At 40.1% G+C, this 27,606-nt stretch overlaps 1 protein-coding gene across 1 annotated transcript in view; it reads left to right on the top strand.

Moving 5' to 3' along the window:
* The window catches only part of ush2a (Usher syndrome 2A (autosomal recessive, mild)), a 193,846-nt gene that overhangs the window by 41,823 nt on the left and 124,417 nt on the right, over window positions 1–27,606 (top strand). The window contains exons 13-28 of the mRNA XM_076110215.1: window positions 47–177; window positions 327–531; window positions 3,772–4,055; window positions 4,726–4,951; window positions 5,239–5,376; window positions 6,692–6,872; window positions 10,266–10,429; window positions 10,887–11,045; window positions 11,143–11,371; window positions 12,370–12,490; window positions 12,683–12,830; window positions 15,215–15,496; window positions 18,083–18,258; window positions 18,810–18,957; window positions 24,586–24,692; window positions 25,767–25,890. Of these exons, the coding sequence (XP_075966330.1) occupies window positions 47–177; window positions 327–531; window positions 3,772–4,055; window positions 4,726–4,951; window positions 5,239–5,376; window positions 6,692–6,872; window positions 10,266–10,429; window positions 10,887–11,045; window positions 11,143–11,371; window positions 12,370–12,490; window positions 12,683–12,830; window positions 15,215–15,496; window positions 18,083–18,258; window positions 18,810–18,957; window positions 24,586–24,692; window positions 25,767–25,890 (2,823 nt within the window). The remainder of the gene's footprint in view (window positions 1–46; window positions 178–326; window positions 532–3,771; window positions 4,056–4,725; window positions 4,952–5,238; window positions 5,377–6,691; window positions 6,873–10,265; window positions 10,430–10,886; window positions 11,046–11,142; window positions 11,372–12,369; window positions 12,491–12,682; window positions 12,831–15,214; window positions 15,497–18,082; window positions 18,259–18,809; window positions 18,958–24,585; window positions 24,693–25,766; window positions 25,891–27,606) is intronic.

The following is a 27,606-nucleotide window of genomic DNA, read 5'->3' as shown; positions in this document are numbered from 1 at the left end:
CTTTTGAATGTCTCGCTCTCTGTCTCACCGTGTTTCTGTCTCTCAGGTAAGAACTGTGAGCTGTGTATCAGTGGGTTTTTCAAGCTGGAGGGATCTGATCCCACTTCAGTTTCTTTGTGTCAGCCTTGCAACTGCAACACTGCTGGGACTGTCAACAGCAGCATGGAGTGTGCCCAGGTACACGCCAACGAAAACGACAAAATGTTGATGACCACTAAAACCCTTGCATTGCTTATTTTAATTATTTCAATGTTTTCAAGTTATGTGAAAACCTGTGTTCTTCTCTCACTTGACTGTCCCTCTCTTCCTCTGTACCTCACCTCCAGGTAGGACGTCAGTGTCAATGTAAGGCTGCAGTAACAGGTCAGCGGTGTGTAGACTGTTTGCCTGGCTGGTATGGTCTCAAAGCTTCAAATCCAAATGGCTGCACCCGCTGTAACTGCAGTGACATTGGCATCATCAGCACCTCAACAGGAGTTCCCAGTTGCAACCAGGACACAGGACTGTGCCAGTGTAAACCCCATGTCACAGGTAAACCAACCCCTGAAAAACGTTGGCTAAAACTTCAGTTTTTAAAGTTGTAATATCTATTTTGTGGTTTTATTTTGATGACATATTTGATGGTAGGTTGCCAATGCTTTTGCACTGCATTTCTCAATCATGTGTGTTAGAGTTGCTTCTTTCCACCTGCTGGCGAGAAACCTTTTGAGGACAGTGTAACACACATGGAAGTTCCTGCCACACCCCTAAATGCCCCCCATACAAACCATGCAACCTGATTGTGTTTGATGGTTGAATAAATATAAAGAAAAGATAAAAGTTATTTCAGGGCTATATAATCTCTTCAGACCTTGTTATGTTACCACAGAAGCACACCTCTCAACCCCAAAATGTATGCTCCCTAAAATAGTTTCTCTTACAAAATGTCCCGAAGTACTTTGTCGATAACTTGTGCTTTTCATTAGAGCAGTTCCTCTGCCCGGTAATGGCCTCTTAATTAATACATAGACGCAGCTGCTCATTGGGGTGCACACAGAAGTAAAAGTGGATATACCGGGTGCAAAAACCAAACCAGGCATGTGCATACACACAGACGTAAACACACATACAACCATATCCCAAAGTGTTTTGCCAGCCAAAATAAACAGGCTTTTCTGCTGGGGGTGCTTCCAGCCGTTGTGCTTCTCTTTGTGATAAATGGTTTCACTCGCTCCCCTGTGTGTCTTTGAAGAGCCGGCTCGTATGAAATGCAAAACCAGCCAACGCTCCTCAACTCAACGCATCATGGTTATTGCTAAGCCTCGCTATCTAGGGCCCATGGTCGTGCGTGTGAGTGTGTGCATGTATATGTGAACTTGTAAATGTGCGTAAGAGTATCTGTTTATGTTTATGTATATGTAAGAGGGGGGGGAGCCTGGATGTGACCGTGTGTTCATGTACTTTTGTCTCTGCATAAGTGTATGTATTGTATGATAGTAAGAGTGTGTGTGTGTGTGTGTGTGTGTGTGTGTGTGTGTGTGTGTGTGTGTGTGTGTGTGTGTGTGTGTGTGTGTGTGTGTGTGTGTGTGTGTGTGTGTGTGTGTGTGTGTGTGTGTGTGTGTGTGTGTGTGTGTGTGTGTGTGTGTGTGTGTGCGCGCACACATACCATGAAGGACTAAGCTGGTATTAAATTCTCTAATTCAATGCCAAGTTGATTAAAACAAACTGCTGCAGCCCCTTGTATTTTTCCCGCTCCTTCTTACAAGACCCACTTTCCTGTCCTTGTTTGTTTGGTTGCTCCCACAGGTATTTTTCAGAAATGAGATTTGATTATGGCAATTTATTACCGCCAAGCTGATACTTTGAGTAGAGCAGTTGCAGGCACGCTACAGAAGGACGGAATTGAAATGTGTGCACACAGACAAAGATACACACACGCACATTCATAACAAGGTGCCAGAGTGCAGTGTGTACATAATAGTGTTTGAAATGGTGATGCATGAGCCTGTTAACCAGCTGGCTACTGGCAAAAGAGTTGGGCCATGTCCCGAAAACACACACTCATATGGGAGCGTGCAAGGGTGCACGCCCCAACACAAAATGACCTCTTGTCTGTCCTGATCTAAAATCTTCTAACACATTCTGTGTTCTCACTTTTCTTTTCGTTTTTTTTATTTCCTTTCCTCTAATCTTCTCAGTTGTTTCTGTTGTGTTTGTTGGACCTCCTGTTTGAATGTCACAAGACTTTCTGCAAAAGCAGGATTCGCAAATACCAACTTGTTCAGCTCAATGTCTAATATATAAATAGAAAACATAATAACTTTTTATAATGGGTGTGGGATTCCTTATGAAGTGTTTAGCTTCATTTGGGGGGGTGGGGGGGATCACAAAGTACAATACATCACACCATTGTTAGGGTTGTAAGCATTATTCTGTCAGCCTGCATATTTACCACCAGCACACTCAGACGTGCACACACACCGCAACACACACACATGTGCACACGCAGACATATCTTCACTGCACTATTATGAAATATGATCTGTGGAGAGGAATACATTCATATCTATAAAATCATTAAAGTGGGCATACCAGGGGAAATGCCAGGTGTCTGCCGCACACTGAGTAGGACACGCACACACACACACGGACAAGCACACACTCATGTGCACTAACACAGATGTATAGATATGCTCTCATGAATGTATGTGTGCGCACACACATTTTCACACACCCACATACGAACACACGCTCCCTCATAAACGGCTGTGGTGACTGCGTTGCCCCCAGGCATCCATTTAGGGACAGATTGCCTGTCATGGAATACTTATGGCATATTCAAATAAGCCCCGCTCGCTCACACTGCATATCATAGTTTAACTAGCCTTACAGCCGAGCACTGCCGCTGTAGCCACAAAACCTCCCACAGTATGATCAGTCTGTTATTATACAAAAATTATAAACAGAACAAACATAGTTTAAGAAATAATTTGTTTCAATGTTGCACTGATGAGAAGAGCTGAAGGCCCAACATTTAAGATAAAACAATGAATGCATAAAGAGCGATAACTGAAGTGAAACTGAATCGATTCATTTCACATTCTTTACTGCTCCTTCTGTTATTGAACATGTTGAGTGAAGTTTAATGTTTAAAGTATGAAAGGCCTCAAATGTTCACACTGAACACTCGTTAATAATAAGTTGCATTTTTGAATTAAGATTTTTTTTTAAATTATTTTCTGTTTTACAAAACAAAACTGTTAATAATGAATAACTCCAAAAAGATAATTTGGCAACAAGCAGAAATACATTGTTTTTCTTTAAGTAGTTTATAGCCAACTTAACTCACCTTTTCTTTTCTTCTTTTTTTACACCAGGTGGTAATTCTGTATTATTTTTATGTTCCTCTTTCCATCTCTCCATCTCTCTATTTCCTCTTTTTCTTTCCCTCCATCCTTTTCTTGTAGTTGCTTAATTTATTTATTTTCTCGCTCAGTGAAATTAAGTGTTTGGCCTTAGGTGAGTGATCCATCATATGTAGAGGGCCCGGCCCTAATGATGGCAGTTTTATACACTCGCCCACCATTTCTCGCTCCCTCTCCCTCTCTCATACACACACATGCACACGTACACACAAGCCTGCAAACAGAGAGAGGCTAAATGCTTGTTGGTGAAAGAAGCAAACATCAATTTACTTTTTTTATTTCTATATCCTTTCTGGTTCTCCCAGCAGGTCCCACTCTGTCCTCTCCTACACAGTTCTGTAAATGCCTTCTCTCGCTTTCTTTCCAGGTCTGTCTTGTGACCGCTGTGAGTTTGGTTATTGGAACCTGTCCCACCCAGACGGCTGCGTCCAATGTGACTGTGACCCCCTAGGTTCCCTCAGCCCGTTTTGTGAGCCTGAGGGGGGGCAGTGTGAGTGTAAGCCCGGGGTGGGGGGGCAGCGCTGTGACTCTTGTGGCAGGGGTTCGTATGGTTTAAGACTGGAGGGATCCTGTGCCCCCTGCAACTGCTCACAAGAAGGGACAGTACCTGGGACAGACTGCGATCCTCACACAGGAAATTGTGTGTGTAAGGCAAGTTAACAAGTATACATTTTCTTATGACAGTTTATATTATTACAACCATGGGGGACTTTGCCGTAATGGAAAAATGAAAATGAAAATGAAGCCAGGCTCTCCCCTCCAGTTTGCGATGGCACTGGTGGCCACTGGCCGGTGAATATCAGTTACATTCTGACAAAATATATGATGAACACTCATCAAATATTCTAAACATTTTAAAAACAAAAAACTTTTAGCATTTTGAGTAAAAAAAGTAGAAGTAGAAGCCAGATAGTTTAGAAGTGTGGTATTGGTTTGTGAGCAGGACAAAACTGAAAAAAGGGCGCTACGTACAGATGAAGTGGTCAGATAAGCTTTTAACCTTTATTTTAATCTAAACATCAAGACCACTAAAGACCCATCTGGACCTAAACTCTTGTGGGATTAAGTTTTCCTCACCCATCTCTTTTGAATTAATTCGTCATCATCTGAATTGTCCACACAGTCAGGCAGCTGTGTGATCCACACAGCTGCCTGACTTAGTAAATCCATAACTAGGATGTATTAAACACAGTCAGACTGTCAACTTTTATTAAGTGACTCACCAGTTCAATACCTTATTGGAGATTCTCATCTACTGCCTTATGGGGTCACTCTTTTCTTACACTATACACACCTCTTTCTGTCATCCCTTCCTTTTTAGGAACATGTGGAAGGCCTTCGCTGTGACTCTTGTCATCATGGTTACCACACCCTGGAGCAGCGGAACTCCCTGGGCTGTCTGCCGTGTGCGTGTGACATCCATGGCGCTGTGCCAGAGGGTGTATGTGATATGTGGACCGGACAATGCCCTTGCAGAGAAGGGGTGGAGGGAGCACGGTGTACCAACTGTGCCCATAACTACTACAACAGGAGCTTACACGTGCAGAGTAAGAGAAGTTACATCCAAGTTTAGTGCCAGTGTTTTACTTGAGATCAATAGTGTTTAAAAAATGTCTCAGAAACTTTTACAAATGATATACTCTTGACAAGAAGACTTGGTTGAGATACAGTGCAGTTACTGTAATTGAATGTAAATGGATGTCAGGTAACTACACTAATATCTTTACTTAATGTAAGATGTTTGTGTGTTGCAAAGCTTATGTGTTGTTGTTCAGTAGTGACAGTTTAGTTTTTCTATTCTGCTTTCTGATGTTGTTGTTTTGTGTCCTATCAGAGGGGTTGTCCCACGGCTGTGTGCCATGTATTTGTGACCTCAGAGGATCAGTGACTGGGTCGGTATGTGACAGCACCACAGGGCAGTGTGTTTGTGTCCCTACACGCTATGGAAAGGACTGCAGTAGCTGCCGACCTGGTGAGTGTGTTCGGAATGATGGATGGATGGATGGATGATGTATAGATCAACAAGACATTTAAAGAGTGATTTTATTGTCAGACTACCCAAAACTGGAAGAGATTCTGAGCAAAATAGTGAAGAACAATGGTTGGTAGTCCAAACTTTTAGTGTGTGTGTGTGTGTGTGTGTGTGTGTTGGTGTGTGTGTGTGTGTGTGTGTGCGTGTGCGCGAGAGAGAGAGAGTGTTTTGGCTTGTGCCTTCTGCCAGATCGCCACTCCGTGATTGTCCTGTTTGTGCCAGGTCTCAACAACAGCGCCATGGGGAAAGCTTCTTCTCACTCATCTCACTTGGATTTTTGTGGTTGCATTACCTCATGAATGTGTGTGTATGTGTGTATTGGTGTGTGTGGTCAGTGTTATGGGGCAAGGGGTAGCAGATGTTGTATTGTTTCGGTTATAGAGAGGGACCAACAGCATAGTCAGGTTTACTGTAACACAAGTTGTAAATGGGTGTATTGATGGAAAGATGTTAAAATGAGTAACAGAGGACACAGGATAATCATAATTGTATCACGAATATACCCAAAATCAAATAAAGGCAATATTCAGTACATAGATAGAGTTCTTTTCCAGCATTTTCCATTTCATTTCATTATTGTATTGCATTTGACAAGCTCCATCCTTCCAGAAATTGCCCCCCCCCCAATTTCCTAAACTGCCAATTTATGATATGGTAAACAAGCCATTGCAAAATCTCTGTGTAAGTGCCTAAATAGAATATCTGATTTGTTTATCAGCTGTTATTAGCGTAGAGAAAAATAAACTGAATTGATTTATACTTTAGTACCCGGAGAGCTTAATTTAACCTCACCCACACTTATTGGCTTTGCGTTAAATTTTATTACAAATAAATGGCAGACAACATCCAAATGCTTATTAGGAGGGACTTAAAATGGTTTTCTCAAAATTGTACCAGGCTGCGTCCGAAATCAGTCACTCTGTCACACACTCCCTATTTGCTTTATAAGGAATTTTATATTGAACGTTGTTCAGTATGCCGGTAATCAAATGTCAGCTGTCAAAGGAAGAGAATTACATTAGGCACTATTAAAATATGCAACATATATGATGGCTTGTCCATAGTTTTTACAATGCATATGAGGTACTGTCAGCCCACATTAAAATTTTTGAAGTGTAGAAAATGAAGTCAATATCAAAGGAAGTAGGAACAGAGGAAAAACAAAAACTAGACTTGGAGACAGATTGATAAAATGACAGACAAGCAATCAGATTCATATTGTTTAATTTTATTATTTTATGTTCTCTCTGTTCAGGCTTTTACCTCTCACCAGATCAGAGTGCCTGTGCAGAGTGTGACTGCCATCCGATGGGAGCATCACAGCGTGGTTGTGAGAGCCAGACCGGACAGTGTGTGTGTGCCCATCCCTCAGTGGGAGGGCGACGCTGTGACCAGTGTCGTGAGATGTTCTTCGGATTCAACCCTGGCCTGGGCAGGTAACTTGCATAAAGTCAATCACACACACGCACACAGATGAACACCATACTGTATATGCTGCTTGTAAATCCTGTGAGGCTTTTGTCCATTCATTTCACCACCTGAACATACAGTACACAAACACACCTAAGAGCACACACACCAGCAGGTGCAGTCTCTGTAAGGACAGTTTACAGATTAGCTGGCAGACATATGACTTACATGAGTTAAGAGCTGCTTTGACCTTTACCGCTCATGTCTCTACCTGCAGGCTATCTCTCTCACACACACACACACACACACACACACACACACACACACACACACAGCGCCACACACAACTTAAACCAAGCATACACAAATGTAGCTGTACACGTTACATCCTGTGCAGTACTCGCACGCACACACACACACACGTACGTTCCGCTCAACAGGGTGTCATAGCAGATAGATGAACCACAAACTGTTTGACTAGTGGTCCACTGTGTGTGTGTGTGTGTGTGTGTGTGTGTGTGTGTGTGTGTGTGTGTGTCTGTTAGCTGACCTTGCCTCATAGCTGTATTCCCCTGTGTTCAGGCTGTGACTGAGATCTCCTCACAGCAGAGAGGGATGGGAAGATGGAGGGGGGAAAAAAACAATAAAGAGTTTACTTTGCAAAGAGGTTAAGGAAGGAAGCACTGTGAAGAAAAGAGTGGAATAATTAAAATATGGGAGGAAAAATATGGATGGGATAAAGAAAAGCAGAGAAAACGATAGGAAAAGACGTTCAGAGGCAAAGATCTTGTAAAAGGCATGCATTAACGAAGCCTAGGCCTGACTTTTTGGGCCTTATGCAGCAACGGTCTCTTATATTTTCTCTACATTTATAGTTAAGAGAAAAATTAAGAGAACCCAACTCCAGATGCAGGTTCTGAACCATTCAAATCTGCTCTTTTGCTGAATTTTGAACCTCACTTGATCATAAATTGGAGGCGTGTGGCAGATTGTTTATTATTAGCATAGGTAACGCCCCCCTAACACTATATAAGGGCAGGTGTTGTGCCTTGTGCAAATAGTAGACATTCCCAATAATTGAAGAAATACCATCAAAGAGAGGCTATGAAATTGAGGTACTGTTAAATATACTTAAACAAAGTGAATTTGTGATTTTTGCAGAGCGTGAGTTTAAATCAAAATCATAAGTTGAACGCATGCAATATCAACCAAGGATTTTTACAGTCTTATTTGGGATCAGTGGACCAATGGTACTTCTTTAGCCCACACATTTAATAATCCAATCATTATAATTACTCTAAACATATAATATTCTAAATTTGATTGTATGATACTCATGCATTTGTTCATGTACCTCAAATTTAAAATGTATACCTCCTTGTATTTATGTATTTTTTCTGTTTATTACATTTATTTATGTAATAAACTGTATTTTTTTTTTTTTTTTTTCGACCACTCATAAAGTTTAAATACCTACTTTAAAAAGAGAAGAGCAAAAATAAGAAAACATTGGTGAATTCCAGGAATCAATGGGTACTCACAAAGTACAAAACAAAATCATGGATACAACCAAACCCCCCCCCCCCCCCTCTCTCTCTCTCTCTCTCTCTCTCTCTCTTTTTGCCTTCTTTTATTCACTTTATCCTTTCTTGTTTTCTTTCATTGCGCTGGAAAAATGACAAATAAAGTCTTGGGTTATTACTGCTGAATGCTCTACTCGTGCCCGGAGTCGCTCCATAATAAGGATTACTTCATCTAAATATCATCAAGTAATTTATCCTCCCCCTTCAATCAATAGGCTTTGAACAAATAGATTTACACACACACACACACACACACACACACAGACAAATTGATGTGTGAGCAGTTGGCTTGTGTTGTTGTCCTGTGTCTCTATGTGTATCCATGGAGAACCGGGTCAGAAAAATGCTGACCGCTGTTAACTTCATCACAGGGAAATATGATGATAAGTCTGTCTGGAGGGATTAGATATTGGCACATACACACACATTCACTTACACACATCATTTTATTACAAGGGATTACATATGTAATACTCTAAAACCCACAGTAACTGAAGATTTCTTCTGTTGGCACCTAAACATCTTTGAAAGTCATTTAAAGTTACTACATGACTCAATGTCATTGTGACAATTTTATGTTACTTTGCACACAATTCCCTGCATGTCACTGTTAAGTGCTGGTGTGTATACGCATGCTGTATCTCACTTAATACATACAAATTACTCTCTCTTCCACACACATATTGTACATTGAGGCTGATGAAAAAGGAGGGAATGGGTGTGATGTTGGTGTTTTCGTTCTCCTTGGGAATGGAGTGAAGGTCGAGTCACTATGGCATTTGCGTGTATGTGTGTATTTGTATCTGTGTGTTTTTGAGTGGGTGTCTGTGTGTGTGTGTGTGTGTGTGTGTGTGTGTGTTTGAGCACCAGTTGACAGGACAAATTTGCGGCTCGTTAAGAGGCTGTGGCTTTTCACACAGCAATAAAGGAAGTGTAGCGGTGTGTGAGAGAGAGACAGAGCATGCGAGCAAAGTTAGTGTAAGAAAGAAAAACACACACAGTGTGGGTCAGTGTGTGGGTTTGTGTGAGACAGTAATAGGGTTTATACAGTGTTACTCTCTATGTCGGTGTAGTGTGTGTGAGTGTGAGCCAAGCATCTTCCAACATGCACATGTGACCATGTGTGCGTTTGTGTGTATTTGTGTGTGCATGTGACTGTGTGTAAAGGTGTGAGGTGGCTGGCCGGATGATCACCCACTGCCCAGCCCCAGTGAGGGTAACACCACACTGGTGACCCAGACACATACACCGTCAGACACACACACACACACACACACGCACACGCACACGCACACGCACACGCACACGCACACGCACACGCACACGCACACACACACACAGACATAGAGATTTTGACAACTCTGAGGGGGAATGCATCTTCTGTCAAGTTAGTTTCACAGCCAAGTCATGATTATGGGTGGGATAGGCGGTAGTGAGGGTCTCCCTCACAGTGTTAAGTTGAAGACCCAACACCGTTCAGACACGCATAACCAGTCACAAGTTATCTTTGAACATTTGCAGACTAATCCAGATACATTTGAAAAAGCATTTTCTTTCTCTATTTGGCCTACCATCGGCACCTAAACAATAGCATTGACTGTATGAACTTCTAGGAAACTATTATTTTACAACTACACAATCAAACAGTATGTCAATGACAGCATCTGTGTGGTGATTGACTTACTGTGTAATCTAAACTATTCAAAATACAATTTCTCATTAAAACTGTGTCTAAGTCCTTTTTATGTTGTTTTCAGTCTGTTAGCTGTAGCTATGAAGGACAATTGTGGACTGTACTAAACGTCTCCATAATCTTTATTTTTTTTACTTGACCAGATGCCAGCCTTGTGCATGTGAGCCGGTGGGCAGTGTCAATGGTTCATGTCAACCAGACTCAGGAGTCTGTGTGTGTAAGCTGCTGGTAACTGGAGACCAGTGTGATGTGTGTCAACCTGGAGCGAGTCATTTGGACCCTGAGAGCCACTTTGGCTGCAGCAAAGGTCTGTTTTACATGCTTACACATACATACACACACACACACACACACAAGAGCAAATCCACACACACACTGACTTAAAGGCTAGCTGTGTCCCCCCCCCGATTTTCAATCTTTGCACTAAGCTACTGTAATCTACAGCTGCTGACTACAGCTTCATGTTTATCATACACACATGACAGTGCAATCAATCTTCTCATCTAACTCTCGGCAAGAAAGAGATTAGGTGTATTGTTGAACTCTTCCTTAAAGCATCAGCAAAGATTCAGTGCATCAATGATGTAAAATCTAATTCTATGCAGTCTAATTTGGAGGCTTGCTGACGCTGGTAACACATTCATACAAAAGCAACATGTTGTAATTATAAACCGCTTGCTCCTGTAAAATTACATAATTTGATCTGTTTAGTCTTTATGTATCATTATTGCTCTCTTTTACTATTTCTGTCTCTGTCTGTGCAGCACCCTCCCAGCAACCTGCACCAGTAGGTTTTGCTCTCAGTTATTCCTCAATTCGTCTCTCTTGGCATCCGCCTGACTCCCCAAACTCAAACAGACTCAACTACACACTCGTCAGGGATGGACAGTCAGTGCATAGCATCCAGAGTCACTATCCTTTCAGTAGGTATCCACTCAGGTTCAAACAACTTTAATCTCCTTTTATTTCAAAAAACACATGAAACAAACAAATCCGTCCTACTTCCCCGTTTTCTTTTAGGCCCTGAATCATTTGAAGACACCGTTTTGTTTCCCTATACCAACTACTCTTACTGGCTTGTAACGGCTAATGTGGCCGGTGCGACAATAAGTGCATCAGCCTCATACCAAACTTTGGGTGCACCGCCAGAAGTAGAACAGCTCCATTTTAACCTTGTAGGACGACCCGGTCCAACCACTGCTAGCTTTGACTGGAGCACGCCACCAAATGATACAGGCCCAGTGGAAAGGTAAGTAAGAAGAGAGAGGAGAGGAGGGTTTAAAAGGCAGAGGACCCTGGACCGAAGTCAAAAGATTCAGTTTATGTTGTGATTCTGACTGAAGCTGACTGCCGACGAGATTGTAATGATCAATGTAAATCATTTATCTTATACCATGTGCATGTGCTAAAAGTAGCCAACTAGACCGAGTGACCCATTGAAGGCCCTCTTGGAGATGCAATTTCTAACAAAACATTCAGAATTGTTCATCCCTTCAAGCAAGACAGTCAAATGAAATTGAGGTGAAGGGGACTTAGAAAGCTTCAGTTAGGTTGAATGTGTTGGTGATTAAAGGAGAAAAGAGAGATGGAGAACATCAGATATAGAGAACAACCAAGTGAAGGACTTTTGGACGCAGGAGGAAAGAGCGGGAAAACATAGTGAAAATAAAATGAAGTAGGAAAGGAAAACTGTTTATTTGACTCAAACACAGTTTCCCTGTGGCTACAGAAATAGAACATGGACAATCTGAGAGAAAAAGAACAAAGATGGAGATGGGAGTATCAATAAGTGGTATAATACATTTCTTCGGGAGGTTGTGATGAATGGGAAGAGATGGAGGATTGACATATGAATGGGAAGGATCAGTTAAGTTTGAAGGTGGAGAGAGAAACATAGAACGTTTTAAACAGGATGGGTCGATTAGCACTTTCAATTATTTATATATTTTAAATATTATTTTTGGGGCATTGTTGCTTATAATGTATGGCTGCGAGACAGACAGGAAATGAGGTAGAGGGGGATGACCTGCAACAACAGCCAGGACCTCTGAATTGCTGCCTACTATTCAAACCATTGACCATTGACATTGCAGTTTACATGGTACACGTCTTAGCCTCTAGGTCCCTGTGACGTCCCAGCACTAGTTTATAACTGACCCACAATGTAAAACCATCCCAGTGACCTAGTGGAGTTATAGCGAGAGATGAAATGAAGAAAAGAGGATTTGATCATCACATCTCTCACAGGTTTGTCCTATCATCCATGGAGTCTAGTGGAGCAGAGCCTGTCATTCACTACACAGGCCTATCTACAGAGGCTGTGGCAAGCGGTCTAAAGCCCTTCACCCAATACACTGTAATACTGGAGGTATGTGGGGCAAACAGCTGCCAGTATTTTTACTCTTTTAAAAACTTTTATTTATTGGATTATTATAGAAATGTCAAACAACTGCATCTTCAGAATCGTATAACAAGTATGCTTGAGCCACACAACAGATGCACATTTTAAGCATGTAGAGCCTGCATGATGAAAATGACAAAATCCTAACCTTGTCGACAGGCGTGCTCCTCCGGTGGGTGCACTTCTACCCCACCGTTGTCTCTTCTGACAGCCTCTGCCCCCCCACAAAACCAGCCCCCACCCAGAGTCACTGCTGCGGGACCTCATACACTGCATGCTTCCTGGGAGCCCCCCAGTCAGCCAAATGGTAGGACCCCAAACATACACATGTATAGTGCACAGCTCATGTAACACAGAGAACTACAGAAAAAACATGCACAAACATAAACTGTACACACATCACACATCCATGCACTAAAAATGCACATGTTTTTATTAGAAGTACATTCAAATTACATATTATAACAGACATTTACATAATTAGTGGTCATGTCAGAATGAATAATACAGTAGAATAATCACACACACACACTAACATGAAACGCTTGCCTAGTAGCATGACTTTTAGGCTTGTGTCACTGAAGAAGTATGAGAAGCAACTCACAACACATACACTGAAGTACGCACTGAACTGGAACTGCCTTTGGTAAATCCAGAGAGCTTTGTAATGGCTCTAAGGCTCAATGTCATACAAAGCCCTGTAACCTGGCATTTTCTCTCTGTTTGTGTCTCATTTTTTTTCTCTCTCCGTTAATCTTTTTCTTTCCCTCTGTCATTCTTAGTCTTGTTATATGGGTTTCTCTGTGTCTCCTCTGCGTTATATCTCATTAATTCATTGTTTAAAGAATGGTTGATATAGATTTCAACTGGACACTACTTTAATCTCAGTCCTCACCTGTACACCTCCACCTTCTTCGATCAGTTTTTTTTCCTTGACTTGGCCAACCCTGTCATCTTTCTTGAATCAGCTGAGGTAGTTGCAATTTAGAAAACTAAGGGTTGAATGATCCTTTTGATGTATGTGGTCATATGTGAAAATAAAGAGAAACTGAAGAAGAGATTGGTTGGAAGAGATCATTTTAAATGCAACTCAACAGTGCATCTGCCAACACCAATTTTCTTTTTTTTCTTTAAATGGGGATAAAAGCACAGTGTTTGCCTGGTTAGCATTATTGCCTCGACCTTCTCTGTTGTGATTTGCAATCGTGCATTATCTTAACGGTAGTGCGATAGACGGTTTGTATTTTTGTTCATGTCATCTGCTTTCAGCTTTTCATTACTATCTCTTCTGGACTTTTCTCCATGGTGCCTTTGACACGGTATAAATTAATTTAGGAATTGAAATAGTATTAACAGATATCAAAGATAGAAAAAGATATCACTACTGCTCTACTTGCTCTAATTAATATATCATTATCAGTGGATGCTGATGTTGTATGGACTTTTAGAGAAACAGATATAAAGACAGAAATGGTAAGATAAAGAATTTGATATATTTATTAGAGGAAGTAAGGATTGTCAATAGTTCAGAAAAGTTACCAAGAATGTTAACAGAGTATTTTTGGAGCCTAAAGGTAGTTTACAGCAGGCTGCAACCCCCAATTCTGAAATCGCATGAGGCGACTCTACTGGATGCAAAAAAGGAATCGGATTGTGTAGAAGTCTATGAGAAAATGACCCTATACCGCTCACTTGATTTATTACCTCATGAAACATTGTAAGCATGAGTTTATGGTCTCAATCGCTAGTTTTAAGTCTTCTTCAATACAGCATGATGTTCATTTAGTAAGATGTGTTCCCATTAAAAGTAAAAATGAACAATAAAGCAGGCCAGGCTTTACGGTGTGCTACCTTGTGATTGACAGGTTACCACCATGGCGTCATTCTGTTTGGGTTTTGTCCGCATTTAGTCTTAATTTTAGTCTGTGGTTTACAGCCATAAGTATTCAAATAAACGAATGAACGACTCTATATGCACTTTATTGATGTCAGAGTGGTGAGAAAGGGAATAGAGAGGGCATGGTAAAGAGTGGTTCCATGTTAAGCTTCTCTATATTATTTGATTTTATTTGTATTTTATACTTATAACAGCATTTGGACACTCATCTATTCCATAGTGGGTCTGTAATTCTCTTATTGTGTTTTGGTGCTGCCTGCTTTGTCCTCATCCTAAACCAGCTCTGTCATTTTCCTATTAACAAGTGGAATGGAGCATGAGCGATTAGGACAATAGCCTGGCTTCCACCAGAGAGCTAAACAGGACTAGCCAGGACTTAGTCATTATCAGCCTGTTTTCTACTACAGGGCCAAATGCTGGCCAGGGCTTTCTCACTATTTGTGGTGTTAGATTTTTGGCAAAAAAACATCAATGTATTAAAGACAATTTACGAATTTTAGCATCGGGTTGCCAATAGGGATGAGAATTACGCAGGGCTGCAGCTTCTAACACGCACTTGATGCTTTGACTCTTTCATTATAAACGGGCTGAATTGGCACTTTAAATTCGATTAAAAAAATAAAGGGTTGAGTTTGGATAAAAAAATAAAACGGGTGCAGTGTTTCCCAAACAATTCCTGTAGCTGCAATTGTCGCTTCCCTTATTTGATTTCAGAAATAACTGTTTAGTGTTTGTTGTAGTCATAAGTACTAATCTTTTGCATATACCTTTTTACTATTTTACTTTCTGTACAGGTGTTATCACAAGGAACGAGGTTTTTCTTCGTGGACCAATGGAATCACAGAGTCCTTCAAGCCCAGCTGTTGAGAAGCGAGTGTTTGTCAGCACTGGTTGGCTTGATCCAAGTGTTTCCCTAGAAGAACAGCTTACCAATAGGAGCTCAGTCTCGCCCCCTGAGAGCAGTGCCGTTGCAGGAGATCTGCAGGCGTTTTCCACCTATCAGATGAGAGTTGTGAGCATCAATATGGCAGGAAGTGTCACGTCCGGCTGGGCCACAGCACGCACCATGGAGGGAGGTTTGTATAGCTCCTGATCGTAGTTACATTAAGCTTTCATGCATTTTTTTGTTATTCAGTCTTGGTGTGTATCCAGGGCCCAAAAGGGCCAAGTTAAATCAATTTACTTTTAATATTTTAGTTTAAGTTCTATATAGGTTGATATTTTAATTCATCTTAAAGTGATTACACACCAGACAAAGTCAGACGACTTTAAATAGAAGTTATGGCCTAAATAGTCAACAACACGGCTTGTGAATGCTGTGGTGTTGACCTTTTATAGTTTATAGTTATTGTAGTCCACCAGATGCTGATTTATCTCATACAAAATTAATAGTATTAAATTAAAATAATACATGCATTTGCCGAAAGAAATGTAGTGAAAAGAAAGAGGGAGGAAATAAAAACTGTGTGTGGGGGAGGGGAATCTCATTAAGGTATTTGAATTTCAAATAGATGATATGGCTCATTAGGACTAAACGATTGCCTCCAACATCACTCAAAGCTATGTGTCTGGATAACAAGCATATGATAACACCATTTTAAATGTGAAGTGTGTGTCGGTGTTTGTGCACGTGCATGCGCTGTGTCAGAAAGAAAGAATATGATTGTGGTTATGTCTACCATGAATCACATTTCACAGCATATTTCACAGCTAGATGCCATCAACAGCAGAATAAAAGAATCTTTCTCTTTAATCTGTCATGTAATAGTGGCTCTCACAACCGTAGAATTATGGAATGCTTAAATCCATTAAATCCACATAATATCCACTAAGTCTCGATTTTAAATGTATCTTTGTGTCTAAATAAGTATTTTCATTTTAATTAACGCATTGTAAAAGGTTCATTTTTATAGTAATAGGTGGTCGTCAAAGAAAGACTTACCATAAATTATTGAGGAATCAACAACAGTGTTAAATCTATACATTTCAGAGATTAACAAAGTGTCATCTTTAAGTGTCACGCACATATAATCTAAGAGAACTGATTTTCAACAGTCAAAAAGTGAATTTCTTATTAGAAGCTAATCTAAATGGATAATAATTTGAGTCATATTCTTAGTTTCTCAGTTCGTACCTGTATAATAACCCTGTTGCTATTTTGGCTGTGCTGATCACTATTTACACACATAGTGTAGTGAATGCAGCCAAGGGCACTCTGGTGGCTCGAAGAAAAGGCACATTATTATGAGTTCATAATGTTAGAAATAGATATCAGCTAACTTGCTAACCTAACCTGCTAGTCTAGCCTCGGTAACAAAAAATCCATGGATGTATAAAGAAAGCTGGATGCAGTGTTGGAGGCTCAGTGATACATGGAGCCAAAAAAGTTCAACTTCCGTCAATAAATTAGCTGTATTTTCAGCATCAGTGGACCCGTAGAGCAAGCCCACAAGCGTTTCCTTTAACCGGCCTCAGCCTGCTCACATGAACAGCAGTTCATTTGTTACTCTGGATTTGGCTATTAATGCATTTTACAACTTTTAGAACATAATCATTTAAATAAGGGATATTAATGTACTCTTACTGTGAAGTTGATTAACCTTTAAAAAATTAGAGACCTCTCTTTCCCAATGTAAGTGTTTTTGGGCCCAATGGCATCACGTGACGGACCAAGAAGTTAAAATTCCATCATTTGGCCACTATGTCAAATTGCCATTATTATGAATCCCACTGCTTTTGTTGGCAAGATCCGCCCTGCGTAGCATTGAAGCGCTAGGATTGGCCAGGTGCCCAATGCTCGCCGAATTACTGGTAACCCGATTTGTTTGGGTCCTTTCTATGCCCTGACCACTGGACTATCATGACCCTAACTAGTCAAGATCAACGCCTAACCTTAACCAATTGTCTCTTTCTCAACCAGCTACGCAGGGCGGGTCTTGCCAAGAAAAGCATCGGGATTCATAATGACGCGTCGAATTGGCTCAAAGCCTGGTGCTCTTCCTAGATGCTTGCTAGAATCTCTAGTATTTGATAGCCTCGTGATTCCGCTGTAGCTGAATAAAAGCTGTATAAAAGTTACTAGTTATCTAAACTTACAGAATTTACTGCTTAAGTCACTTGGGGGAGACTATTTACACTCCAGTTGGCAGTCCTGAAGTGAGCGATTACAGTTATTTTATTTACTGCAGCTCCGGGGTTAGGTATTAGCTAATTGAATTCATGCATGAGATTAGCATTAACTTAACCAAACAAAAACATCTAAGAAAATGTTACCTTATTGTACATTGTGAATAGTAAGACTTTAAATTGGTGGCTGTTAAAAAAGCTGTGTAAACAACTTAGAAATTAGTAAATTACAGCATAATAGATAAATGAATTAATTGAACAGGTAAGGTTGTGTGCTGTGTGCTCTTAGCATTAGCTTTAGCTAACTGTATTTAGTGGCTGGTACTTTGTGTTACCCTCTACCCCTTTTATGTATTCTCAAAATGTTCAAAAATGTATTACTATATTTACTGATTTGTTACATTTTTCAACATTACTTCTTGGTTTCTTCAACAGATTTCTCACGTATAAATATGCATTAATAACGTGTTATTGACTAGTTCAACACTAATGAATGGCTAACTGTGGTGTGTGTGATGTGTGTATTTCATACATAGTCCCAGAGTTGATGACTCCTCCAGAAGTGTCTGCACTGTCATCCACCAGTCTCAAGGTTTCATGGAGTACTGCTGAGGGTCAAGGGATCATTGCCAGAGGACTGGTCACAGAATTTCGGGTCAACTTGCTCAATGAACAGACCAACAATCCCTATGCTCCTCCGGTTATTAGTCAGGTGACGTACGGACACACTTTCCCTTGCACATAATTAGCAGGACAACTATAAAACTTTCAGTTGAGTGAAAACTGTGCTTTTTGCTAAAAGTCGAGGTAAACAGGGTTTTTATATAGTTTTTCTGTTCTTGGTAAATGCTTTTTTATTACCTCATCCTCAGTATAACTGATGTTTCACCATGCTTTTCTTATGTAGAAAATATTCTTACCCGCAGCAGCAGTAAAGTTTTGGAAGCACAGTGTGAATAAATATGTAATTGACCCAAACACTTTGAACTGGCCAGGCAATTCAATACAATTTGATCTGATTTGATATGTCAGGCATTCTTTATTGAAAGCACTGATATCTTAGCAGATGGTCACAATTATTATACAATTAATCGTGCAGCTACTACATCGTTGGGTGTGTGTGTGTGTACCAAATGAATAAACTGAGGTAACTGTGTATGATGCCGCTTTCTTGCCTCTGTTTCTCTCCTCGTTTCTTCCTCATAAAGTAAAACATAAATTGTCACAACAAGTTTTATTTCCCTCTTTGTCTCACTTTTTCAGGTCTTACACAGGGTGGGACCATCGTCACAGCCTGTTCATTTAGTGAAAGGACTGAAGCCTTACCATGTGTACAACTTCACCGTTACGCTCTGTACAAAGACAGGTTGCATTTCCAGTCTGCCAAGCACAGGGCGGACCCTACCAGCAGGTAAAACAAAAAGATATGCACGCAAACGCACATAATTGCAGACAAAACTTCACAACAGTAATCAGCTTAGTAGAAAATAGGTTCAAAGACATGAAAATGCTGATAGAGCCAATATTTTATAATATGCCATACAGTATATAGATAGATAAGTTCAGTCAAATACAAACTGTGTGCAGTAGTGAATCATTCAAGTGCGTGGTATTCTCTTCATAACAACTGCAACACAGGCTTCTGACATAATGCACACTCGTATCCAAAAGCACACAGTCTGTCATTGGGTACTTGAGCGGCGACAACATTGGTCGTGTTAACCAGAGGGGATATTCATGGCGCTCGGCAGTAAAAACAATTTACTGTTAATTACAAGGAGAAAAATGTGGCGTAGCACACACTTCCTGCTAGCCATGAATCAAACACACACACAGTTACAGAAACACACATGCAGTCTCTCTCTCTTAGATTTATAACCATTATGGAAGTAGAATGAATTAGCTGTGTTTAATAACTCGGGCACAAATCTATGACGTACATTCACGTAATTTTTAGTCAATGTCTTTATCTGTCAGTTTCTTTCTGGCAGTGTGTTGCTTTCTCACTTTTTCACTCAATCTACCATTCACTGCTATCTCTTCCTGGCACTTTCACTTAAACACAAAATAGCACATGGCAACAGAGAAACATGAATCGCTCTGCGATATAAATATTGCACACACACACACACACACACACTCTTCTGACCCTCCAACACACTTTCCATCTGTTCACTCGTGGTCTCTACTCTTGCTGCTCATTTTATGTCTTTTTGGGTTTTGAATTTCTTTTGTTTATCCCTTTAGGTGAATAGACAATGGGTGCGCTGAGTGGTTGTGAAAAAAGCCTTTTATCTATAAATACTTGCTCAGGGATTTGGGCTTTTGAACGTACTCTCAACAGCTACATCTGCTGCCGTAGAGAATATTTTCATTTCACACAATTCTCAAAAAGTCCTTCCTTGTGTTTATTTTGATGAATGATACTTCATGTTGTAATCGGTGGACTTTTTAAATGTATTTTTAATGGCTACATCTGTTGACACACTGACGATGTTTATTTCAAGTGATTCCAAAGACTTTTCTTGACTGTAATACAGTACAGTACAATATGGCTTATTGTACCCAGTTGACTTTTTGAATGTATTTTTAACAGCCACATCTGTTGCCATCATTTTGTTTCATCCAACGCCAAAGATGTCCCTTGTTTCAACTATAAGAAATGATAATAGCATATGCCGTTTAGCAGATTTTTTTTTATATGCATAGCATGTGCCACTTCATTGGGTGTAGAGCTTCTGTCGTAGCTCCACACCTCAGAGCACTTTTTCTCATTCAGTTTTAAATCATCTTGAGTGTTCACAGAAAATATATAATAATAGTTTTAGCGCATAATCTAAGCTATCAGAAGGTGCAAACCCCCTTAGGCTATTACAACAGTTTTTCCTCTGTAACCTATCAACATTAGGGAGCAGATGAGCTTTAACCATGAGATGAAAGAAAGCAGTTGCCTTCCATTTATTCTTTTTTTCTTGCCCATTTTTTCTACAGTTATTTAAGTTTTAGACAACCATATTTTAAACCTTGCTACAGTCAGTTTTGTTGTTGTTGTTTTTTGCTCTTACAGACAGAAAGTCTAAATATCTTTAAATGAATTTGTCAGGTCGTAGTTGCAATATACTATTCATATTTCATTTGATTTTCGTTTTATCTGTCAATTTCAGAATCAAACGTTTTCAAATCAATCCTGCTTTTCTCTGTGCTGCGCCAAATATTTTTCCTTTTCTGGAAAAACCCAAATCCCTTTAGAACCCATTCTCACCCTGCAGAGAGAACACATCTTAGTCCAAGTGCAAACAATATAACCTTTTTATTTATTTTGCGACAGAATCCCTTACCTTATAATTTATTCTAAAGTAATCTATATTGTTGCTGTATGTTAATATGTAGTTCCTTAAGGGTTCTCCTCCTAACAAACTGTAGCCTCTTTGGCCCTTATTGTTATTAGTAAAAATTTGCAGAAAAACTGAAAACCTCTGCATGTCCAAAAAGTTGTTATATTTGGTTTTTTAAATTGTATTTTACAGAAATGAAATGAAAATTTGTACGTATAAACCCTGACTAAAACAGTTTAAGGAGCAAATTGTCCTCACATTAAGCAGTACTCCTAGTAGGAAGTACTTGAGCGTGGTACTGATGCACTGATAAATGTCCCACACATAAGGCTGTGCCATTAGAGTCAGCTACCATCTGCTGTAAGTGAGCAGACAACATCTGCGAAACCACTGGAGTTACACCAAAGCACACGACAGAACATTAGCGCGCACACTGAGACAGACGTAACGACACAAGGAGAGCGCTCTCTGTCCATGTGTGTGGATGCATTTGCAATTGTTTCAATGCGCGAGTGTCTTTCCACAAAGTTATCGATCAAGACGTAAAGTGAGTGGCTAATCAGGGACTGATGGTGATGTTTTATGTATCCTACATCCATAAAGGCTTGTTCTACAAGACATACACACACAGAGACACACACACACACATACACTCACACTGTAACACCACTCAACAGAACAGGAACTTTATTGATTTACGCATAATTGGCCTGAGGCCCTTCTTGAGGAGAGAAATATGCATGGCAAGGGATCGCGATGTCAATAAGTGGTGTGCTTGTGTGCGTGGTGTAACTGTACGCTAAGAGCCTGTTAAGACATGTCAGTCGCTGTAAAAACAGAAAACACACACACATGCACAATTGCTCCTGGGAGCTGGCCCATGATTTAGCTGCTTCATTACCATGTCGGCAGCTAAAATTAACCTTTCTGGTGGACTGTTAACCTGTGTGTGGGTGTACATGTTTGTGCACATGCAGGATAGGGCAAGTGGCTTTCGTCAAACTGAATGTGTCACAGTGTTAAGTACATTTCAGTGAATTAACAAGCAGACACAATAAATGAGTACGTGACACGCAAAGAATACAGGACAGCACATTAGAATCCAATCGAACATCCGCGTTGATAGCTGTCTCATATGACATAATACACACCGACAAACAAATGCACACACACTCTTCAGTCCTTTTGAAGTCTGTCAAAGTTTGCAGTGTTTTTCCTTGAAATGCAAGTTTGGTGGATAGAAGATTACAACCTGTACCCCCAATAATGCTGTATTTAATTAAGTGAGCAAATAAAATAAGTTAGTGGAGGAATAACTTTTTTGACACAGTTACATAGTAGAGCTACCAGTTTTAAAAGATGTTGTGCCACATGTAATAACATTTTTGGATTTTTTTCCCTGTGTCAGTATTTAGTTACACTTTAGGCTCTTTAGGTAATCACTGTACAATTTTGTTTCAGACAGCAGAGATCAATCTCCTGCTGTCAGAAATCAGAGCACAAAAGCATACTTTTTATTAAATTTATTCATATTATATTATATTTAATTCATATTTGGCCACCCCCCAAAAAAACTTTCATTGTATTACTGCAGCAGGTGATGTGACACTGCAATAGACTGTGTTGACCTGGACAACGACTTGCATAAAAAGCTTTTGGTGTGAATTAACTCAGCAAGGTTTGTTTGCGCCTGAGAGACAATTATAGATACAAGTAAAAGGGGGAACTTTCATAGATATAAGAATAAACCTGTTTTTACAAAGGCTTCTTGCATCAGGCCCATTCACTTTTCACTGATCACACACGTCTCAAAAGTCTCGTAGGAAAAATAAATACTTTGATTTTTTTCTGTTAAAGAGAAATTATCATTAACGTCAACAACATTGCAGAATGAGAATACGAGTCATCTGGAGAGAGCAGACAAACCTTTCCCTGATGTTTTTAACCGGTCCAGTCTAATCCTTCTTTGTGTCGCAAAGTACACGTATTCCCTGTCCAATGATGGCCTGTGTCAATCACAGGTGACAATAGCTCTACTAGGATGAGAGAATCAGTTATAATACCTTCAGTAACATTTCCTCAGGTCAGTCTCGTTTGATCAAACAACAGAACCAGCAGAGCATGGTCCCTTTTGCCACTGGGTTTTACACAGAATCCCAGGAAACCTGGCTTGACCCCTGACGCAGTGAGAAAGTTGTTCACAAGATAAAGGTCTGCCGCGTAGCAATGCCATAACAATTGATCTACTTTAATCTGCACATTTGTGCATTGTAATCTACCTGCCTACTTTCAGACCATCTGTCTCTAATACACATAAAACACACACACACACACACTCATTCAGACTAAAAATTGATACCTGCATATGAATGCAGAATCTATAAACAATCGGACAAGATTTTGGTATCTGAAGCATTCCGGTTTCTGTTTGTAGTCCGTTTGTTGTTCGTTTGGTCAACACTAGTCAGACCACAATCATGTTAGAGCAGACTTTGGGTACATGCAGGTTAACAGTCTGTGTGGAGAGCAAAATAGGCGGAACGCATTGGCCGCAATGCAATCTTGGAACTCTTTTTATTTATTTAATTATTAACTGTGAACTGAGTGTAACTGGTTAATTGTTCAAACATCTGGTTGTAGTCATCGTAGTCAACTCAAACTCCACTCTCGCATCTCAAGTTGCTAATCGGTCTGTAAACAATCACCAGCACACGAAAGAGGAAGTCTCGGCCCATTATCCCCTTGAGGCTAAATCGGCGTCAGACAGATCCAAGATTTTTCAGACTTTGGCTAAACCAAAAGAATAATTAGTTTTCTAGCACACATTCATCAATGAAGTACACCACTGTTTAAAATGAGGTGCGTGTGTGTGTGTGTGTGTGGCACATTCAATGTTCTAAATGTCACCATAGCTCATTTCAATAGACTAGTAAGCTATCGATTGGCAGTAATTTATGGTTTGATGTGCCAAGATGAGCCGTCTAAGACAACCTGTCCACTTCCCCTTTAAGAGCTCTATTAGAACTCACACTAAAGATGGTCTGCATGTGTGTCACCGAGAGCTAATTTACTCCTACCACAGAACATTTAGACCATTACTGAAACACACACACACACACAGAGACAGAAACACACACAGAGACAGAAACACACACAACGATGGAGTGACACTTAATGCATGCACATCTTCCCCATCTCTACACCAGTCCATCACTTGCCTCTCTATCCATTCCTGTATATCTCCTCTCACCATATCAGCCGGGCTCCGGTTGATTTATTTATGATACACGTGGAAGCTACAGCTCAAGTAGCGCTCGGTATTTTTTCAAAGGGACATTCAATTTAACATCTAAAGTGAAAGAAGGAAATTAAATTGACCCTCTGTTAAATTAAAATTGGGCTTTTGTGCAGTCTAGACATACAGTGGGTATGAGATAAAGTGGGCCGTAACTTTTTTTCTTCGGGAAAAAAAACATCAAGTTCACAAAATCAGTGTATTGATGATTACAACCACAACATGATAATGCATTGCTTAAGTGTTTCTATGTGCACATTTACATACATTTACCAAACAAAGCACTTTTGTAAAAGCAATAAGGTGGTTCACAAATCCATATATAATGAAAATCTGATTTAAAATATTAGAAAAGTTATTTGCTTTGAGTTGGCATTCAATCTCTCATTTTCTACCTTTCTCTCCTCAGCTCCAACAGGACTGTCTCCTCCTCAGTTACATCCAGTAAATGAAACCACCATTCAGATAGACTGGGACCCCCCAGCCCAACTCAATGGACCAGACCCACTATATCAGGTCTGATAGAGGATTTGCTTAAATACAGTATGCCAGTTTGCATTGGGTTTTTTGAGCTCTTTGTGTGTGTGTGTGTGTGTGTGTGCGCGCGCGTGCAAGACAGTATTCATAGCCATTCACACAGTGTACATATGTGTGCTGGTCTAGTCTGCACAAATGTAATGAAGCACTGTTTTAGACTCACTAGCGGCATGACTCTATACAGGCAATGTCTGTTTACTCTTAGTCCACACTTTTGCACCAGACTGAAATATCTCAACAACTATCCAATGAATTGGCACAAACGTTTCCACAGACATTCATGGTGCCCAGAGGATGAATCCTACGGACTCTGTTGATCATTTGACTTTTCCTCCATGAGGTTGGCATTTGTGGTTTTGAGTGAAATGTCATCTGTTGGATGGATTGCAACACATTCTAGCCCGCATCAAGATAAATTGTCTTTGGTGATCCCCTAACTTTTCATCTTGCGCCATCATCAGGTCAAAAGGTTTATGACTAATGGCATTTCCACCAGCCTCAGCTGTAACTACTTTGTGTTTGTTGCTAATTAGCAAATGTTAGCACGCTAACAACTTGCTCAACTAAGATGAACATGGTGTAAACATTACACCTGCTTAACATCAGCTTGTTTACGTTCTCATTGAGGGCAAGTTAGCATGCTGCCGTTAGCATTTAGCTCAAAGCACATCCTCTTGGTGCCACTAGGATGTGCGTAGACTCTTAAGCCACGGTTATGTTCCCAAATGGACGCATACATGGACAGCTGCGGACACAATAGACGTTTAGTAGTGCACTACCAATTGTATTGAAGTTGCTGCACAGACAGGTCCGTGTGGTCACAACAAATTGGACACAGAGCATACCCCCCCGATGATACAATTTACGTCACAGCGCCTCTCGCGGACGTAGAGAGTATAACTTTAGTGTTGTGTCCTAAATGAACCTGGACGTGGAGAGTATAGTATCTATTGTGGCAACCGTAAAATAAGTATATTGAGTATGGTTGCTGTAATAGGCACCGTTATCATAGTTATATTATTATTATTATTAACATTATTTTTCTTTTTTTAGGTGGAGAGGTCAGACGTCTCTCTCTCTGACCCACAAGGTCCAGTTGTCAGAGGAACCAGATTCTCAGGAAACGGTTACTACCAGTTTCCCAGTGACACCCTTCCTGTCAACGCTGACTTCACAGGTAAGAAACTACTGTATATCTAGGTACATGCAGATTACTGTGTGTGTCAGAAAATGGACGGCATGTCCATCTGCATTACTATATTCTGTACATGTGAGTATGTGTGCATGTGCATACATACGTGCATGCCTGTATTTGTTGGTATGTGTTGTGTTGTTCGGTGATCGCACTGCAGTCTCTGTCTTGTAGTGACATTCCCCCGTCATCTTAAAGGACAATTATCTTTCTGTTTACCAGCATCATTAGAGGGTTGAGCTGCACAGCCAAACATGTTCTGCTTCATCTGAGAACATCACGCAGTCTGACGCTCATAATTAATGACTGCTGATACTAATCAGTGGGATTTGAGCGGCCAAAGCTCTTCGATGCCACTTGAGATTACTTCTCTGTCCTGTACAAACCTTGTATCACCAGCTATGTCTTTCTGTAGGGACAAAATGTTTAAATTTGGGTTACACCTCCTCAAGCCCTGTTAAAACTGAATAATAAATGTCAAAAAATAATTTATATCTGTCGGCAAACCTGTTTTCTAAAACTGTTTTCTAAAACTGTTGACAAAAACCTGACTATGGGTAGATAAAGGTTTTCATCTGTAATCCTTATGTGACCGTGACAACTGTAATTGAGTCAACAAATCTCTCTCCGTTGGTCACATAATCTTGTTCCACTAAAATACCCAAATATGTTTGCCACCCGCCCAAAGTATACTGTTAATCTTACATCTAATACATCAGGAGCATCCAGCCCAAACAGTTTGTCAGTGTCCAAATATTGAAGAGAGCCACAGGATCTGAGGGTGATCTTTAGTGCCCTAAAGGCAGCAGCTTTCATGCACACAAACACATCTAGATTGAATTTTTCACTGCATCTGAGTGGTGAACATCACAGATTTTTGTAAAGGCTTTTTGAATAGAAATTGAGGAGAAATTAAATGACTGTATTTGGAGAGGTAAGCCACCTTATACAATACAACAATAATCTATTCAAATCAAAATACTAACCTAGAAAGAGCTGTTTATTAGAATAAAATCTGTACTTTTTTGTAACTCAGTGTTTATTGATTTTGTTGGGCAATCAGTAATTCAACATAACAACAAATTTACATAACACAGACTAGTCAATTCCCTGATATTTTAGTTTTATACCTAGAAGATCGCCATTAGAGCATACACATCTTTAATTACTTTTGATTTCAACAGACACTTAATTATCAAGCACTTTTAATATTTACTATTAGCATTAAGATTATCTATATATTCTTGTTTTCTCTCTCTCATCTTTTTCAACCTTTCTTCACAAAATGCGAGTAGTCTGAATGTGTATAACTGTATGAATGTGAAAAGGGTGTGGCTGAAACAGAACATGAGTACTAAGCAAACCTTGTCTGGACTATAATTTACAAAGATCACAGATCAGATTTTTTTTAAAAATATATATATATAATGATATCACACCTAAGATCTCTGTCCTGTAAAACTTACTTCGTTTGGAGCTGGATATTTAGATAGTGTACTGTTGCCTTAATGCAAATCTGGTTAAATGTTGAGAAATCCCAACAGTTGCCTTACTCTTACCTCTTATGCTCTATGTAAGCTCATGGTTCCCGGGTCTTGCTCTCTCTGAACGCTGTGTTTTTATCCCAAATCAACAAATGTTTATTTTTGATCTCATCCATGTTCCTTCAGCACAAAGGTAAATAGATGTCTCTGAATACTG

The sequence above is a fragment of the Anarhichas minor genome, unplaced genomic scaffold (genome assembly GCF_050575085.1).
Source record: "Anarhichas minor isolate MPS153535 unplaced genomic scaffold, ASM5057508v1 ptg000042l, whole genome shotgun sequence".
Classification (NCBI taxonomy): Eukaryota; Metazoa; Chordata; class Actinopteri; order Perciformes; family Anarhichadidae; genus Anarhichas; species Anarhichas minor.
This window is presented reverse-complemented; position numbering and strand designations above follow the sequence as displayed.